Source organism: Terrapene carolina, unplaced genomic scaffold (genome assembly GCF_002925995.2).
Source record: "Terrapene carolina triunguis isolate 2854851 unplaced genomic scaffold, T_m_triunguis-2.0 Scaffold238, whole genome shotgun sequence".
Lineage (NCBI taxonomy): Eukaryota > Metazoa > Chordata > Testudines > Emydidae > Terrapene > Terrapene triunguis.
In genome coordinates, this window is record NW_020664589.1 from 17,943,065 (window position 1) to 17,961,159 (window position 18,095).

General features: G+C 42.5%; 1 protein-coding gene across 5 annotated transcripts in view; it reads left to right on the forward strand.

Annotated features, from left to right (window-relative positions):
- The window catches only part of MVB12B (multivesicular body subunit 12B), a 104,807-nt gene that overhangs the window by 54,110 nt on the left and 32,602 nt on the right, over positions 1 to 18,095 (forward strand). For all 5 annotated transcript variants that reach the window (XM_026657283.2, XM_026657282.2, XM_026657286.2 and 2 more), the window contains exon 7: positions 290 to 387. In XM_026657283.2, the coding sequence (XP_026513068.1) occupies positions 290 to 387 (98 nt within the window). The remainder of the gene's footprint in view (positions 1 to 289; positions 388 to 18,095) is intronic.

An 18,095-nucleotide genomic window follows, 5' to 3' on the forward strand; every position in this document is an offset into this window, starting at 1 on the left:
CAGCTGCCCGTGAAGGTGCCAGCGCCGGGCTCCTCGCCCACTGGGAGCTGGACTGAGATGCCAACACATTTCACTTTAGCTGCTGAACAAGTTGGGTAATAATGACCGAGTCACCAGTTCTGTCACTTTCCTGTGATTTGGGTCCACTCTGCCTTTTGCAGGCAGCATTGCAGTTGCTGTTTACCACTTGAGCTCACAGGAATTATCATCAGTTTAAGGAATGGGGTGATAGCAGCATCTTCTCCGGCTCTGTAATAATGTCATCTCCATTCTCCCCTCTCTTCACTAGGCACATATCTCTGACGCTTCCCGCGAGCTTTCGAGGCAAAAGTAACAACTCCCGACTCGACTTTGAACACCAGCACTCAAATTTATATGCCATATCAGGTAAGCTAGTGCATGCAGTAATGACTCTTTTATACTGTGCTCTGTCAGTTTAATCAGAAAGTCTAGCCAAATAGAGCAGTCCTGGCTGCAGAAAAAGGAAAGAGGTGCGGGATCCATGCACTGGACTTCTAAGATTTCTGTCACTCAAGCATCAGAAACATGTGGGATGCGAAATAGTTCCAGAGGATGTTCAGGCACAACTGTTACTAACAGTGAGTGTCATTGTTCACTGGAAACAATGGAGCCAGGTGGGAGTATGGGTGCTAGAAGTGGGATTTTTAGGTAGTTTTTGTCAGTCTAATACCTCTGCTTATCTTTCTTCCTGTCCCCTTTGCCCTGATCCTTACCTTACCTCTCCTTATTTACCTCCTAAAACCCATCTCTTCTTTCCATACTTACAGGACACTTCTATCAGTGTGATAAGCCTGGTTTCCGCATAGATACTGCTCCTGTTTCTTCCCACCCCCACCCAAAAAACAAACAAACCCACCACATACGTAGTAAAAATAAAATAACTGAACTCCTGCAGAGACTGTGTTGTGTGCGGGCATGGCACAGAATTTCCTTACCGCCTCTGGGATAAACCAAAAACTAGACATTGTTTGGTTTTAAGGGTTTTGTTACTTATAGAACCTCTCTAGCATTATTATTATTTTTTTTTTTTGCGTACTTTATTTCCCTCCATTATCTGCAAACTCCAGAGTGGCCTTAATCTCACTCTCTTCAGGAGCATTGAGGCCTTTCACGATCTTTCCCCAGATTTCTTGGATATTGGAGGAGAGAGACACACCAGAATCCCATGCACCAACCCTACATGTAATGCTGAGCACATGTGGACTCTTTATTCAGAAAATGGCACTATTTGCCATCTGGGGCAGCCCTACACATACTAGAGCTAGTCAAAAGTCTCCAAATTTCAATGTGGAAAAAAAGTCAATGAATATTTTTCCTGATTTTTTTTCCTTACACTAGCTTTAGTGTGCATGTTAATGAAAGAACAATTAAAATACATATGTAAGTACCATGAGCAGGAACGAGACCATGGTTGTGTATAAATGAAAATAACCAGCCAGCACAGCATATCTTGGTTCCTGCACACAATCCGTGTCGGAACTGGGCCTAAAGCTCGGCCCGTGCTGACACCTATGCAAACCCATTTCAGGAGGACTTTTGTCTACAGATTCTTTATTTCTGTGGTTTGTTTGAGCCAAAAAGAACACAAAAACGGCCATACTGGGTCAGACCATTGGTCCATCCAGCCCAGCATCCTGTCTTCTGACAGTGGCCAGTGCCAGATGCTTCAGAGGGAACGAACAGAACAGGCAGTCATCGAGTGATCCAGCCCCCGTCATCCAGTCCCAGCTTCTGGCAGTTGGAGGTTTAGAGACACCTAGAGCATGGGGTTGCATCTCTGACCATCTTGGCTAATAGCCATTGATGGGCCTATCCTCCATGAAATTATCTAATTGGTTTTTGAGCCCAGTTATACTTTTGCCCTTCACATCATTCCCTGGCAACCCAGCTTGACTCTCAGATACCAGGCTGGAATTGCATGGCTGCAGCTAGGAGATTGTGAGGGGAGTTTTTATAAATATAAAATCTCACAGAGCCAGTCACTGTGCAGCCAAGAGCAGTGTAGTCTGGAAGCCATTTGCAGTCCACAGCAATAATAAATGTAGTGGTCCTCCAAACTACTGAATAATGTTATGTATTATGTGCCAAGATGGCATTCTTTATGTTAACTATCTACGTACAGGGGTGGGTGTGTGCATGTGTGTGTGTTTGTGTGTGTGTGTAAACACACACATAAAATCATATCCTGCACTAACAGCTACAGTTCAGAATAATATCAGACTTAAATGATTTTCTCAAAGTGCTTTTCCCTAGACTAATTTCAGGCCTTTAAAACTGTTGTGGTAGCCTTGGTGAAAAGCTAATTACCCTTAGTGTTCCCTTAGTTGTGTCACTTTCACAAAAGGAGGAAAATATCTGGCTTTAAAATTTATTGTGCCAAAATCTGGCCAGGAAATTGGCTGCCTCACTAGATTATGGTGGATTTACAGGTCTGATTGGGACCCCAGGAAAACCAGCCATGAAGTCAGTGGGTGTAAGATAGAGTAGGTAGTGCTTGCACATCCTACGGGAGGAAAAAGTGGCAAACCTGTGCCATCCACAGGATCTTTCTGTTAATGGTGAGTGACACTTCTAACATAGGAACATGGCATTAATTCATGTACCATAATCAAATGGTTATTTAAAAGGTAATCTCTCACTAAAACTGCAGCTTCAGCTTCCTGAATATGTGGAATATAACAATGGCATAATTCATGTCAGGACTGGTTTTTCTCATTACTCTTCTGCCCTGATAGATTTGGCTATGTAAGGGAAAGCATGTTCTTGTGCTCATATCACATAGTTCTAGGGGGAGGAAGGGAAGGTCATGAGTTCTCACTTGCTGACACCTCATGAGCCCAACGGGCGCACGCAGGCAGAGAAGCAATATTTCTGCCTGAAAGCTGCTGGAGAGACCCCTTGGTAGGAATTCCTAGGGACTGCTGCTTCCGGCAGCAGAACGAGCTTGGAAAGATGACCTATTTTATACAGACCCTGAACATTTCACCAGATGTTTACAGGCAAAGTGCAAAACAAGCCTATAAAACCAGGCAAAGCAACAGGCCTCAATGTTTGCACAAGTTTCAATCAAAGTATGTAACTTTTTTTCTGACGGCCAGTCCTCCTCCAGGCATATTGTAATACAAGCTGCAGTGCTTCCATCTGTTGTAATGGCTATTGCAGCTGTGAAACATTTCCATAGAAAAGGTCTAGTAATGTGAAACATCCTGTGCATTGGCAGGAATCTTTGTTTGCCTTCTGACCATTGCTGCCTTCTCAGCAGCCTTGATTAGGTGCTGTCTGTGACAATTCCCTCCCTGTGCTTTACATTATAAAGGTACGTTTAGCGTCACGACACAGTGGTAGCCGTTCAAAAATTTCCTGTTCTATGTAATTTGCAGTCAGTGGGTTTTATCTACAGTGCAGCCTTAGTGTCTTGCTCAGGGCTATGGTAACAGGAAACTTACGAATGTACACACCTAATTCCTCTGCTGGGGTCTAGATTTGCACAGGTAGGATACTGATTGTGCCCTGCTGCAGGTCTTGCTCTCGCTCCTTGCAGTGTAAGAGCTCGTGGCTAAGGAGAGACCGCAGTAGATACTGGCAACGAAGCAGAGTCCTTCAAAGGGGAATGGCTGGAACTGTTGAGTGGGAATCAAAATGGACTGAAAATCAAGGCTGGCCTGGGAGGGAGCTTACGGAGCCTGGATGTTTTACTGGGCCAGGTCAGCGTTGGATTAGAAGGAAATACTGTCCCCCCAGCTGCTTATTGGGGTTGTGCAAATGCAGCCTCCCGCTTCGGTGCTGTTTCCACATGCTGGTAGCTGCTGTGTGCCAGGCTCTCCCTGGATCCCAGTGCTATTGAGGAGCAGAGCAGTGTGCTGCAGTGTTTGAGACGGACGGTCCAACACCTTTCACTGGCAGTCTGAGTCCTCACCAGTCGCTAACTTTGTAGCGTTCCCGACCTGCACACACGTGAGCCTGACTCCCTGTTTCTTTTCAGTTGGTTAAAGGTAATTCTGTAACTGTTTACAGGTAGCTGCATTGTTCCTTCAAGACTCTTAGGACTATCAGAAATGTAGCTACAGTATCTGGACAATTTAGTGGGTCCAAATATTGCTTTGCTAAACAGTCAATGGGACAGTGGCAGATAGGCATCGGTGAAATCTGCTGCCTCTCTGCCTACCTATTAGCTCAAAAATGCCTTGTGAAAGGGACAATAACAGGGCTTTCCCCTGAACCACAAAGCCAAGGAAATTCTGAATTAGCCATGTTCCATATTCTCCCAGTGCAGGGTTCTGGCACTGGCTTGTGATATTCCCAGACTTAAAACTTCATTCAGGATGATTATCAGTAAATAAAGTATTAAAAAAAAAAAACACTTGCAAGAAAGTTGTAATGAGCAAAGACACCACCACTAAAAGCCAGGAAAGTCGGACTGCTTTCTGCCATAGTGTCATGGTTTTCCTTTAGCATAATCCCAGACCGATTTTACCTTTCTGTCCCATTCTCTCTCTTGCAGCCCTGAGTGACACATTGTGTTGATGATTTGTCATTACCAGGCAGTCAGTTATTTACAAGTGCCTAGTTTATAAAGGGTTAGGGATTTACTAAGCACCTCCCAAGTGTGGCTTTGCCTGCTGCATCATGATTGTTACCTAAAATCTATAACGATAGCTAGCAGAGTGGTGGAAGGGAGATGCAATGTCCTTCTTTCGCAGGTTAAGCTAGTCTCTAACCACTAGGGCTTCCTTTGCAGCGTCTAGTGCTTGCCACTGTGGGAGACCATGTACTGGGCCAGATGGCCCTTGGGACTGATCCAGTCTGCAGTCCCTGTGTTCCTATCCAATAATTTGACATTTGCACCTCTGAAAGCTTGCTTACTGCATCTTTCGTAATGACCAGTTACTCAGGTGAAAGCCTAGAACCGCAGTGTGGTACAGTGGGCCTTTGCTGCCTTTGGTAGTTACAGTTTGTGTGGCGTTAGCAGCGCCTCCAGAACGTTGGCTAGGAACTGCTGTGGGAAAGTTAGATTGCCTAGAGAGAAATCCTCCAGGAGGATGGAGCCGGCAGGTTGGGCTTTACTTTCGTTTTCCAGCCCCCTGCAGAGGCCAGTTTACACGGGATACTGCTGATTTCCGGAAGCTCCTGTGTATGCAGCTGACGGAGCGGTGCTGGCTCGCTGTCTGGCTCTCATAGAAATGGGAGTTGTTCTTGTCACACAATTCTGACATCATCCCAGGAAAGCAAAAGCAATTCCAAATAATTAATGATTTTTAAATATCTGCTTCCCTCCCATTGCAATTTTAATTTAGTCCTCATTTAAATAGCAAGCAGGTGGGCAGTTAATCAATTTCATAGTATGTATAATGATCTCCGTCACCCCTATTGATAATTTCAGCCAATTGGTATCGATTTTTTTTTAAAGGAGGGTGGAAGGGAATCTGTGTCTGTTTCACCAACGAGGATAAAAAAGAGCACATGTGGTGCATGTTCTGAACGTATCTAGCCAGGCCCTGCCCTCAGATGGTGTAAGTTGGCATGACAACATTGGATCTGGCCATTGTGTCTGTAATAATTAAATGACTCCAGATCTGTAATTAAGGTGAAAATAGAGCTGAAAGTTGTTGGTTGATCTTTGGACATTTTCACTCTCAGCAATTAAATGCTGGGTGGCAGAAAAACATAAAAAAAGATTCTTGATGGCAAGTTAGAGCAATAAATAAGTTAATCTTTAAGATTTGCTGTATGTAGAAAAATATGGCGCCAAATCTGTAATGCTGCTCGGGGGGTTCCCTGTACATAGCTCTGGTGCAGGATCAGGGCTCTGTCTGGAATCACTTTGTTCTTCTTCTTCACACAGAAGATGTTTTTTCCCCGCCATGTCACACCCCAGGACTGGAGCACCCATTTTTATAGCCAGGATTATTTATGACTGGATCTGCAAAGGGTCTCGTGCTGTTGAGAGCATGGCACCAAACAGCGGATCGAGTTTTATTATACGTGTTCAAATGGCCACCCATTAGGACAGGGAATGCCTCATTCCAGACAGACCCATCGACAAATGCTGCTCAGTATTTTACAACATAGTCCTTTTTCATGGCCTTCAATTTAATTAAGATGTTGTTGTGACTACATATTGCCTTCATTTCAGACCTCAGCATCCCTGAGCATATTGCTTTGGCTTATCAAAGCCACAAGGACAGAGAGAGAGAGCCCTCTCATGCAGCCACAGATAATAGCATACAGGGAAAATTCCTGAATGAGGTGAAAAATTATTTATAATAATGGTGCTCAAATAGAGGGGAAATAAGTCACTTTAAGGGTATATAAATTTGTATGATAGTGTACAAACAGCCATAGCTTGCCTTGTCTCACCATCTATCCCTGCGAAGAATGAGAACAGCATCTAGCATAAAGAAAAATATAATAAGAAAACTAAGAAATGAATGGGCAGGGCTGGAGGATTGATCGCCCGGTGTATTTGTATATCCTGATGTAAAAGGTGCTGCTGACAGGTGGCCAGGTTTTCTCTGTATAAAACCATGTGTGTGCTGTCAGGGCCGTGCAAGCAGCCTTGTTTCGATTGATGAATTGCCTGCTTTCTTGATTAAACCTTCCGTCACTTAAGAAACAAAGAGCCTGTGTTTGGATGGCAGAGTGGGACATGTCACAAAAATCTGTCTGCTTTACCTTTGTGCAGATGTTGGGCACAGACTGTAACATGTATTATTAAAATGAATGTGGCATTTACTGTGCATTATTTCTTTCCTGGGAGAAAGGACCTGTAAATTATATGCTAATAATAAGCTTTAACCCTTTCAGAAAGTAAGAGATTTAAGAGTGCAAATATTCCTGCAGTCTTCGCTAATTGGATGTGCTTTAATACCACTGTAGCTATCTCAGTGAAGTTAATAAACAGTGTGTTTCAGGCCAATATGCTGATGCCCCTTGGGGATCTTGCCTCCAATAAGTTTTCTGCTGTGTAAGTGCCACGGAAACATAAACCTTTTGAATTACAAGATACTCCACAGAAAGCCCTCTTCAGATTCTGATTAGAGACGGAAGACATCTGCCTGCTCAAAGAGAGGCCTGTGGTGGGGCAGGTTAGAGTCAGCCATGCATAGGACACACAGCGCTATCTGTTTTAGGAGCTTGGCATCCTGCTGCACAAATTGCACCAGCTTTTAAAAACTCCCACCATTCAGTCCCTGAGGAGCAGAGGTTGGCATGGGAGAATGGCAGTGTATTGTGCCACTAGCCAATGGCTGACCTGGCAAAGCCACATTCTGTCAATTATTTGTGATTTCTGAGAAAGAATTTGCTGTATATTTGGGCAGTTCAACAGGACACGTAATCATAGCTAGTGATCTCTCTGCTAATCCAGCCATGGCAAAGTCACCTCTGGTGAAAATGACTGCATAGGATCATCATTTATATTTTATGTGAAATTCCTCTATAGGCAACTTCTGAATCACATTTCACACAAGCTCAGTTAGTACATAACACTGTGTCATGCACCCAGATGGAAATTTATTCATATATGTATTTATATATTAGATATATTTGTACATCACCCTGTGCCACACACCAGATGGATCTTCATTAAGCAATGCTTGTAGCTTTTGGGGTTTGAACACCTGCTATCATGGTGTCCGTATAAAGACAGTATTATGCAAAATGTGGTGGACACTCTGCACAGGAGCCATCAGAATGTGCATATCATGTAGCCAAAGTCCCTTTATGTCCTTCTCAAATTCACACAAACTTATAGAGATCACTGCATCTCATTTCACCTCAGCCAAAACTCTGGTTTCAGTGAGTGAAATCCTGCTCTTGTAGATTTTTTGTTTAGAAGAAATCTTCAGATACCATGTTGATGATGATTCGCCTTGGACACAGCTGAGTTTGATGCTCTTGAAGGATAAAATATGAGAACTGCTGGTTGTGGAAAGGCAGCAGAAAAAGGCAAAGAGCACTTTGATACATTGTTGGTCAGATAATTTCTAAAGAGCACTTGCCAGCTGTCATCCCTAAACAATTTATATATTTCGGTGCATGTCCTTTAAAACAGATTAAGTTGATGTCATTGTGGCAGCCACGTGGAGGGTGTCTGTGATGGTGTTAGTCCATCACACAGAATCCAGAAGTGCATTGCCTGCCATCAGTAGCAGTAAGGGAAGAAATTACTAAATAAACCTTTTTTAAAAAAAAAAATAGGGATAAGAAATGGACACCATTGCTAAATTCTACATTTGCAGAAGGGTTTGATTTAGTTACAGATCCCCTAGAAATCCACCTCCATGGAGCCAGCATTAAAAGTATTTGGTAAGATTTATAACTAGATCCTTCAGAGTTCTGACATGCTGGGAGTTCACAACAAATCTTGATACCAGTTATTTGTTGCCTAGACCAAAACGTACACTTCAGAATGTTTTATGCAGCTGGAGCGTATTACCTGCATGTAAAGTGGGTTGCAACGAAGTACCAGTCAAATATTCAGTATTTCCTTATTTTTTTCTGAACCACCCTTTTTCTTTCATTCCGGCTGTAATCCTGGAGCTAATTGCAGTTTTCTAAAAATGCCCATTTCTGTTCTTGAATACTTAGAGGTTTTTTGTTTTCTTGGCTTGGGGATTTTTTGGAGTGCCTGGGGAGGGCGGTTAACTGAAGATGAAGGTCTCAACCAGCTTAATGTAAAGGCCATGCGGCCCTGTAGATCAGGGTAGAGATGGAATAGATCTGTCACTTCCCTGAAAAGAGGCTCGTTATTCTATAGATTTGTTTTACAATTGTCTATAAGAAAATGAATGACACAAGCTCTAGCCGAGCTGAAATCCTTTGTTAGGCAGAGAACTGGTTTCTGCATGCCTGACTTGTTTTATAGCATCAGAGATCTAGCGAGCTCCCGGTAAAGCAACATTCACAATTGGAAGGAAGCAGCTGCACTTGCCATTTTTTGCCCTGTGCATCACCTGTAGGTGACCCATTTGGAAGGAGCCAAGTAATAGAGCCGTGGTGGGTGTTTACAGTCTATGCTATGCCTGGTGTCTGTAGTGCTCACACAATCACTTGTGGGGTGTCTAGTTTCTCTGACTGAAATACAACATGTGAGAGGACAGTAAACACTCACTAGCACCAGATTCAACTGGCAAGACCGAGTGATGGTCACTAAAAGCCTGACAAATCCAGGAAAAAGGAGCTTGTCCCAGCAGCTCTAGGAGGTGGGATATTGGCACTCCCCTTATGGCTAGCTTTGGTCCTTTTGGTGCTGGGATGCCTTTGGTTACTGCACCATCTGAATTCTTGAGACATCATACATGGTTGAGAAGGAGAGCAGAGCAAATTCTGCAAAAAATGTCCATAAAACTTAGTTCCAAAAAGGGCCTGGAGTTCCCTTCACTCTCCAGCATCCTCCTCATTCCATGACAGTCGTGAGTGACATTTTTGTTTGCAAAAACATCCTCATAATTCCATGTGGGCCCTCTCTGGGAATGATTGTGGACTGATAAGCCGTACATTCGCGTAGCAGAAACAACTCTCTGTGTCACTCAGGTGACTGCTCACCTTGCACAATTAGCAACTTACTGATAGCAAATTGTCAAAACAACCATCTCAGCAGACCGCGGGCCAGCAGCCCATGGGGTGACACATGTTCACATAAAGCATTCGCCAAGTCACTTCAAATGCCAAATGCATTGAAATTTGTAGGGCTGGAGTCTCCAGTCTACTAAGACCTGTTTGCACAGCACATGGCGGCCTTAAAGCAGCCAGAGATTCCACACGGGAAAAGTCCTCGTTACAAGGGGAATCTGAGCTGCTGGAGAACTGGTAGAGTTAGCATAGACCCTTGCCGCTGGGGTCGGGGCAGGAGAGGGCACAGCAGGAGATCTGTTATGCCTGATCGTCTGCTGGAATAAGGGACTTTGCACCAGCACTGTGAGTTAGAGGAGGCACCTGCTGCCCTAGCGTACACCAAGGCTGAGCAGGCCTGAATCAGGGAGCTGCAGCTTGCTCCCTTCAGCTGCCCCGGCTCTGCACTCAGATGTAGAGGAGAACCAGGTCCTTAGTCTGCTCATAGCTCATTTGGAAACAGACCAAAGGGCTAACTTTGCCCAGTTGTTTGCTGTGAATTGCCCCCCGCAGCTCTGCTGAGGATAGAGGGCAGCCAGTGAAGAGCTAACCCAGCTCTTCCAGCCTCCATCTCTCTCTCAGGCTGTCCTTAGCTGGGGCAGGCGGATGGTCTCGCTTTGGCACCACGAAGACGCGCACACCCCACTCACTAGCCAGAGTCAGATTCCGGAGCAAGAGCTGCAGTTATCTGGGCAGTGTCGTCCGGGTGTTTGCAGTAGGAAGAAGTTTGGAAGCTTCGATTCAGTGCTGTGGAGGGAAGAGAATACAATCAGATTTAGGTATAAGTGATAATCCCAACACAGCTCTACAACTGCGAGTGCCGGAGACAGCAAAGACATTGGAAACTCATCGTATTTATGATCTGGGGAACCATCGAAGCAAATGGATTCCTGAAATAAATGCCAAGTTCCTTTCCTGGCTGGATAATGGAGATCCTGGCAATGGGTAGCTATGAATTCCCTCTGCCAGGTGTGCTGCAGTTTATCGGGTTCTGGGAACACTTCAGGCATCGGTGGAACGTATGCTCTGAAGGAAAGAACAACCTTGGCATTAGCACAGGAATCAGTCTGGCTCCAAGTGTTCAAAACTTTTTAAATCCAGTGATCTTTGAGTGAAACGGCTCAGATACCCCGGTGATGGGCAGCTTTTTAAAAATTTGGATGGATGGATTGAGAGCTGCCCCCCTTTCTCTTCAGGAGGCATTTGGAATGGAAATAAAGCATACTAGTCTAGAGGCATCCAGGTCTGGAGTCCCTGCACAATAAAGGCACTGCCGGAGGCTGGGTTTTATTCTGCTCCCACATGCCTTGATCCATTGTGAACAGTTTGACTTCCCACAGCCCATCTCTGTCACACTGCTCTGAGTGTGGCATCTGCCTTTTCTTCCTGAAACTCCTCTGAAAGGGTTTGCCAACCCATTGCCACAGAACGGCCGATTTGTAGAATAAAATCCCTAGAAACAGTTCAGCCTGTGACTGCTTTGCTCTCTGTCAGTGCCCACTTTGGAATTGCTATTGGCTCAGAGGATTCGGGAGCTTGCTACATACATGACATTAAAAAAAACTTCTTTTTAATTGGTTTTCCAGATTTAGAAAGAGAGGAAAATTAAATATTTCATTACATTTCAGCACCCTGTGCTTTTTTTCCTTTTATAAAACGTCAGGTTATCCATGCCACAGTACTGCCACGTCTCCTCGATATACATTTGCTTAAGGTATTGTATCTTTTATCTGCATATAATGAGGACAGACGTTTTAATCAGAGGTTAGTCATTTATTTTTGCAAACTATTGTTTTGATTCATCATTTTTGCAGATAATTAAATGGTTCACTTGGCACAGTGTGTCTGCTGTATTAAAACAGGTAATTTTGAAAAAAGAAAGATGCTATTTTTTGGATCACTGCACAAGAATTGCTTTTATCTTCATCTTTGAACATAGTTTCTGGTTGTTTTGCATTACCCTCTTATGTTCAAGTGTTTGAGTGCACTCTGCTCTCTAGAGGTGAGGCCCTGTGCTGCATTTTGACATCCCAGCTTTTGAACTCAATGCATCTCTCCAAGAAGAGAAGCAGAACCAAATTTAAATTTGTGGCACTGAATTTTAATCAGGAAGGTCAATAATAAGACTAGTTGTGACATTAGCAGTATGGCTTGGGCTCTGCATTGAAACCTCACTGGGGCCAAGATTAAAGTCAGCCTCTGCTTTTGCCCTATTGCAATTTCCACCCTTTTGGATAGAGAGAGTCCTGGACAATCTTCAAGAGTGTAAAAGGTTCCATTTATTGCCAACAATTGGTGGAGGGAGGCCAAGGTCTTGTGTAAAAGGCTGCACATGTATATTTCAAAAAGTAAAATAGTATTTATTTAGACAACGTATAGATATGTATTTACTAGGAAATACGAGAGAGAGAGAGAGTGTGTCCTTCTAAAATCAGTTCTCCTATTGCATATGGTTTTCTGTCTGCTTGCTGATGTGCAGTAATGTTCTGTGTCCTCCTTTTACAACAAGTAAGCAACACTCTAATCAGGTCAGTGACCAGCTGGTGAATGGTGGAGCTCCAAGGTCTGCTATTAACAATATTATTTTTCAAACATGTAGATTTTCTGGTTAATTCAGTGAAAAAGGAAGGGTTTTTTATGTCAAACAGCTACACTTTGGAGGCTCATTTTTGCTTAGTTATGCAAAACTGTAAAAGCCTTCGCTACAGCCCTGCTCCCTGTATGTTTCTCTCTGGAGCTATGTCTCAGCTAATGCATGAAGCCGCAGCTTTGGTGTGAGTGCACAACTACACTCCTAATGTCCATATCCATTCTTCCAGTATTTATAATGTCTTCAAGGGATTGCCTGCTTCTCTCTCTTTGTCCAGGGATTTATCTCGATACCATCCTAGGCAGTGTCTGATCACCTCATAAGCACTGACACACGGAAATAATAATAAGCTCCCTGTTCCTCCCAAGGTTGTGGGTTTATAAGGTTTGGTTTGAGGGAAAGCTAACTTGGAAAGGTGGGATTTTGCATTAAGTTCCGAAGGTGATGAGGTCCTTGGTCATTCTTGTACCTGGAGTCGAAGACCAGTTCCTGCACTCGCATAAGCCTACCTCCGTTGACCAACAGGGCAGTTTTTCCAGTGCATCATAGTTACAATGAGACACAGGTGATGACCATGGAGGCAACTTGGACCCAGCCCGTGGAGGGCTCTGGTTGTTAGGACAGAGACCTTGACCTGGACTCTGCAGTCAGTGGGGAGGCAGCGCACCAGCGTGATGTGCTCACTGCAACTCATGTTGCTATGCAGACAGGCTGCTGCATCTTGTACGAGTTGCTGGAGGAGTGAAGCCTTCGAGAGGAGCTGCAGTGTATTTGTTTTGCTTGTATGAGTACCATCGTTTAATTTTTTTTAATCGGAAGCTGCTGTGTAGTTTGGATATTTAAACAGTTATTAACCGAATGACAATTAACAGATTGCATAGACAGATTTTCTTTTGAAAACCTCTGAAATTGAGTACAGTTTGCAAAACTATCACGGCATAGTAATGACAATGAATTTTGATTTCCCGGAACTGATATTAGACTCCTTATTAAACTATGTGCATCTGCTTTTAATTTACTCCAAATAATTGGAAAATGCAATGAAGCTTTCCAATTAAAGCACGGCTTTATGCTGTTTAATAATACCCCCATAATATTATAGCTTATGAAGTGACAGGTGAGTTGGTGTATGAATAAAACATAAAGGCAGCAATAAGGGACAGAAAACCGGAGACAGTTGTTGGGGATTTTAAATGCTGGATGTAATTTGCATATATTAATCTCTTCTTTTCAGCCTTATCAGGCGTTCTTCAGTATTTGAAGTTAAAATAGCGTTGACAGGCGGGAGTACGCTTAGTTTTTTCAAGGATTTATTACTTGTATAATTTCTGATCTTTAATAAGCAGATATGACTGATCCTCATAGTTCTATAGAAATCAGTTAATTGTTCCAGATGGCGTGTACTGATTATGCAAAATTACTTTTCACACCATTTTTTTTTTTGTGATAGAGTTTGGAGTAAAATTAAATTTTTTATAGCCTTCTTATCATGCTGTTTTACAGTGGTTTTTGCACAGAAGTTGAATTTAATCTACTCTATTACATTGACCAGCACAGTTACTCTAATGGAGCATTTTGTGATTTGACAAAGAATAATAGAGCACATTGCTCATTGTTCGTTACTGTGCTGCTAATAAAAAGGAGTTCCAGTGTAGAGAACCAGGCTGTTGTTTATGAAGAATGCATAATTCACACAGTTAAAAATGCAAAATTATTACAGGGAGATGTTCTCTCTCTTTTGGGTGGAAGATCTGGGCAGAACAAATGAAAATAGCCTTGTTGCTACAGATTTCACCTAATAAAGAAGGATTTTTTTTTAATGACTGGTGCAGTTAAATTGTGTGGGGGTTTTGTTAGGAGAAGCAGTCATCCGAGTGGCATGCTCTGAGCCCTACTGAGAGGTGTCAATGGTGGTGTTTTCCCTGATTAACGTAATCCGGATCACTCAATGGCATAATTTCATAATTGAAAAGCATTTATAAAGGTTGTTGGGTTTCATTTATCTAATTGAAAGCTGTTTATACAGAATAAACCACACACACAAACCCCCCTTGCTAATAAGGTTATTGTGATTCATTTTGAATGTTGACTGAACTGTCAGATTATCACGAAGAGCACGGCACTGCTTTCCCTTCAGAATCTGTGATACCGGCATACGCAGCAGGATTGCTGCCTCGGCACCCTGGTCTGCCTTTCCCTTTGGCCGGCTCTTCCAGGAGCAGGGGGGATGGAAGCAGGGCAGCAGGCTTCACCCACGCAGCCGGCTGGTAATGCAGGTGGCTGTCCCCTCCCTGTGGAAGTTGGACAGCACCTAGGGAGGTGCCGTTTACCTTTACAACCCTGTCATCTGTCTAAAGTATCAAGTCGCGCAGCAGTTGTTCCAAAGCACACGGTTCTCATTCATACTCACTCGTCTGCTGTAGTAGGTTTGTCAGAGAACAATGCCAGAGTCTGTTTAACTTTCTTGTTACTTTTCATTATTTGTCCTACGCTCTCACAGGCGGGACATGAACCTTTTCTTTTGGTGGCTCTGATCACCATGTTTTATATGAATCGCATTGACGTGGGTGGGCAGTAGCTGTTTTTTTCTCTCCATTTGACAAATTTTAGGGTGGTTGTTTCTTTGTTTTTGTGTTGTTTTAATTCTCGTGCCTTCTACCAAAACAAACAGCCACATCAAGCAATGTTCTCTCAGCTCTGAGTCAGTCTGCTCATTCACTTCTGGTATGGGCCAGCAGTGGGAGCAAACAGCATTGGTTTTTTGTGTGGCCTGAAAATAACATTGCTTTTTATTACACAGGCCAAATTTGGGCATAAAATCCTTAACTGTCACCTTTTAGACATTTATAAAAAGGCTGAAGGTATATTCATGGTTGGATTTAATGAATCTTACTAATCTTTGAAAAGTAAAACAGCAAATGTTTAAAAAATGTAGTTTATAGAATTTAATTTCCCAATTAAATTAGAGAATCAGGGATACAGGAAATGGACTTTAAAAGAGTGCTTATTTTTAACTCACTAAAAAAAGACAAGTAATTAACTCAGCTATTAAAAGGCTTAAAATTTCACTTGTCTCTCCTGCAACTGGAAAATTGTTTTGTATATAGCTATTATATATCGGATTAATGGTATAAATCAGAAATGATTAGAAAATATTTGTTCTAATGAAGTAATAATTTGATAGTAATGCTTTTCATCAGCATAGCTTAAGGCTACATTGAGTGGACAGACTTTATGTGGATTCTCTAATTTTAATCTTTAAAATGCTATCTAATGTCTCATTAAGACTTGCATATAATGTATCTTAAGTACAGTCATTAAATATAGTTTAGGGAGATTTATGTGCAGATATTGCTTAAAGATGTTTTAATAGGCCCATTTACTCTGATGATATTAATGATCTCTTAACACATATTAAGCTTCTAAAACTAGAGGTATGACTCTCACAGTGAACAAAACAACTTAGAATCTGCAAATGGATTGGACAATCCAAGAAGATTGCTTTTGTTGGTTATTTGTAATTGGTTCCTCAAATACTCTCTTGAATCTGTTTAACTCTTTCAGGGTCTGGCAGTGGTCTCACTTTTTTTAAAGGTGCTTCTGTACATTTCCATGTATTCCTATAATATACGTTACACAGGGCCTCGGCAAGGTCATTCAGATCCTCTTTTATCATATGTTGTATTTCCCAGACATGTTAGGGGTTAGCGGAGATGATTGTTTCTCATATAATCATATGTGACATAGGGGACCACACTTTCACACCTCCCTCTGTGAATATCTTAGATTTGCTGTAAACGAACTGTAAAACATTACACACATTTGCTCAGCTCATAGCAACAAGAGTATATTTATAGAACTAAATCAGATATTTTAAAAAATAGACCAACACAGACCATTTTCTAAAAAATTCTAAGCCTTTGGTCATTTAAAGTTTGGATGCAATAATTATGATTATGCATAAAGAACAAAATCTGTTCATTTCAGTAATGTCACTTTATTTCCAACTCTCAGAGAGTTATTGCAAACAAAATTCTCTTGTTTCAGTTGCTAAACTCTCCTATTTAAAAAAAACCCTTCTGAGTTCAGAGACTTTTATAATTACTAAATTGGTTTGTTAGAAGAAGATAATAGCAAATTTCTTCTTTTCATAATTGGACATTTCTTCCCTGTGGGCTAATGTATGCACAGCCCTTGCATACACAATAAGCTGTGCATTTGAAAAGCTATAACTAGCTAATAAGTGCTCTGGTGTCATCAGAGAGTAATGGTTTGCTGATTAGCATAATTAATGACAAATGGTGGTGTGGAATTGGTGGATTGGTTTAGCGGATGATGAATGTATCGCAGCCCAGGTTGGATCCTGCCAAGTAGGCTTTGCTGGCTGTCAGCCCTTCTGTTCTTACGCAGGTAGACCTCATTAGTCACCGTGTGAGGGTGCCAGCTTATTGCACAGAAAACTTAATAATACAAGCAACTGCGGTGTCCCTGTTTTCTTTAAGCATTTTCTCAAAATCTGTTCTTCCTATCTAGCCAGTAGCTCGTTCTTTAATTCTTCGACAGTGAAATAGGCAGAATTCTATTCAGACTCCCCATTGATGCCGGGGGGTTCTGGAAGGTGTTCTAGCAAAGCACCACTAGGTATCAGCATTGCTTTTGCAACAGAGAGATGAATTGCTGCATCTGTGTGAAATATTTTTGCGGGCTGTGGGCTGTAAATGTTCTTTTTCCTTTGAGGGTAGGAAAGAGGCAATAGGCAGCCATCCATGCTATGAGACGGGCGCGTTTATCTCTGACTTGATTAATCAAGGTTGATTTGCATTCACAAATGAGACTGATAAAAATGAAGTTACCTTTTCACCTTTAGTGAGGCAGGGAGGATTTCTGGGTGTCTTTCCTTTAAGTGATAAGCTACTCCTTTACCAATAAGGATGCAAATCCTTAATTTGCATTAGCAAAAGGGGCTAATTATTATATAGATAATTAGCATCTGGAAATGAGGATTATCTTAATTACAAAGCACAATTTCCCTAATAGCTACAAAACTGTAAGTTTGATCTGTGTGAAGACTGGTGACTATTATTATGTAATTAGTAATCATATTAATGGTGCGGAGTATTTAGATATAATTTGCATATGCAAATGAAATTTACCTGGTAGAAATATGTGGCCCTTCTAATGACTCAGAACACTTAAAAATTAAAATACTTTCAGAACTCCAACTTCTGGTTTGCAGTTTGCTGGTACTTTAGGTGACTCTCCCTCTGCGAGGAAATGTTAGTACTGGATGGCATGGGTGCGTGTGTGGGGCCAGAGGGCCCATGATGGAGAAGGATGACATCACCCCCAGGAAGCCATTGTGTTCACATCCCAACTCTGGGTAGCTCCCAGCATTGATTTTCTCTGAACTTTGAAAATCCACCCACCTACCTCCAAAGTAATGTGTCCCCGCAGCCCCCTCCTCCGCCGCTCTGCCTCTGCAAGCCTCGGCAGCCCCTTGTACATGATAGATGTGGCAGGACCCTGCTGACTTCCTCTCTCTCCTGAGCTGCAGGCTGTGTTCTTTGGGGCACTTGTCAAAGTTTTTCCTCCAGTGGGTACATTCTACCCTCAGGACTGATGCACATGCTCCTGGACGCAGGTGTCCAGTGCTCATGGCCGTGCCTGCTCTGTCAATGTGAAAGATGCTGGTTGCATTTCCTTTGCAGTGCTGTTTATTCACACAGCTGTAACTTTGGCTCTGGTGGGACAGGACTTACACGCAGACTTTTGTGGGGAATATTTTTATAGTCGTTCTTTCCAAATGCTGAGAGTGGAGACATTCACAGAGACACTTCGTAGCTGTAAACTGTTTTTAATGGTTATAGAAATT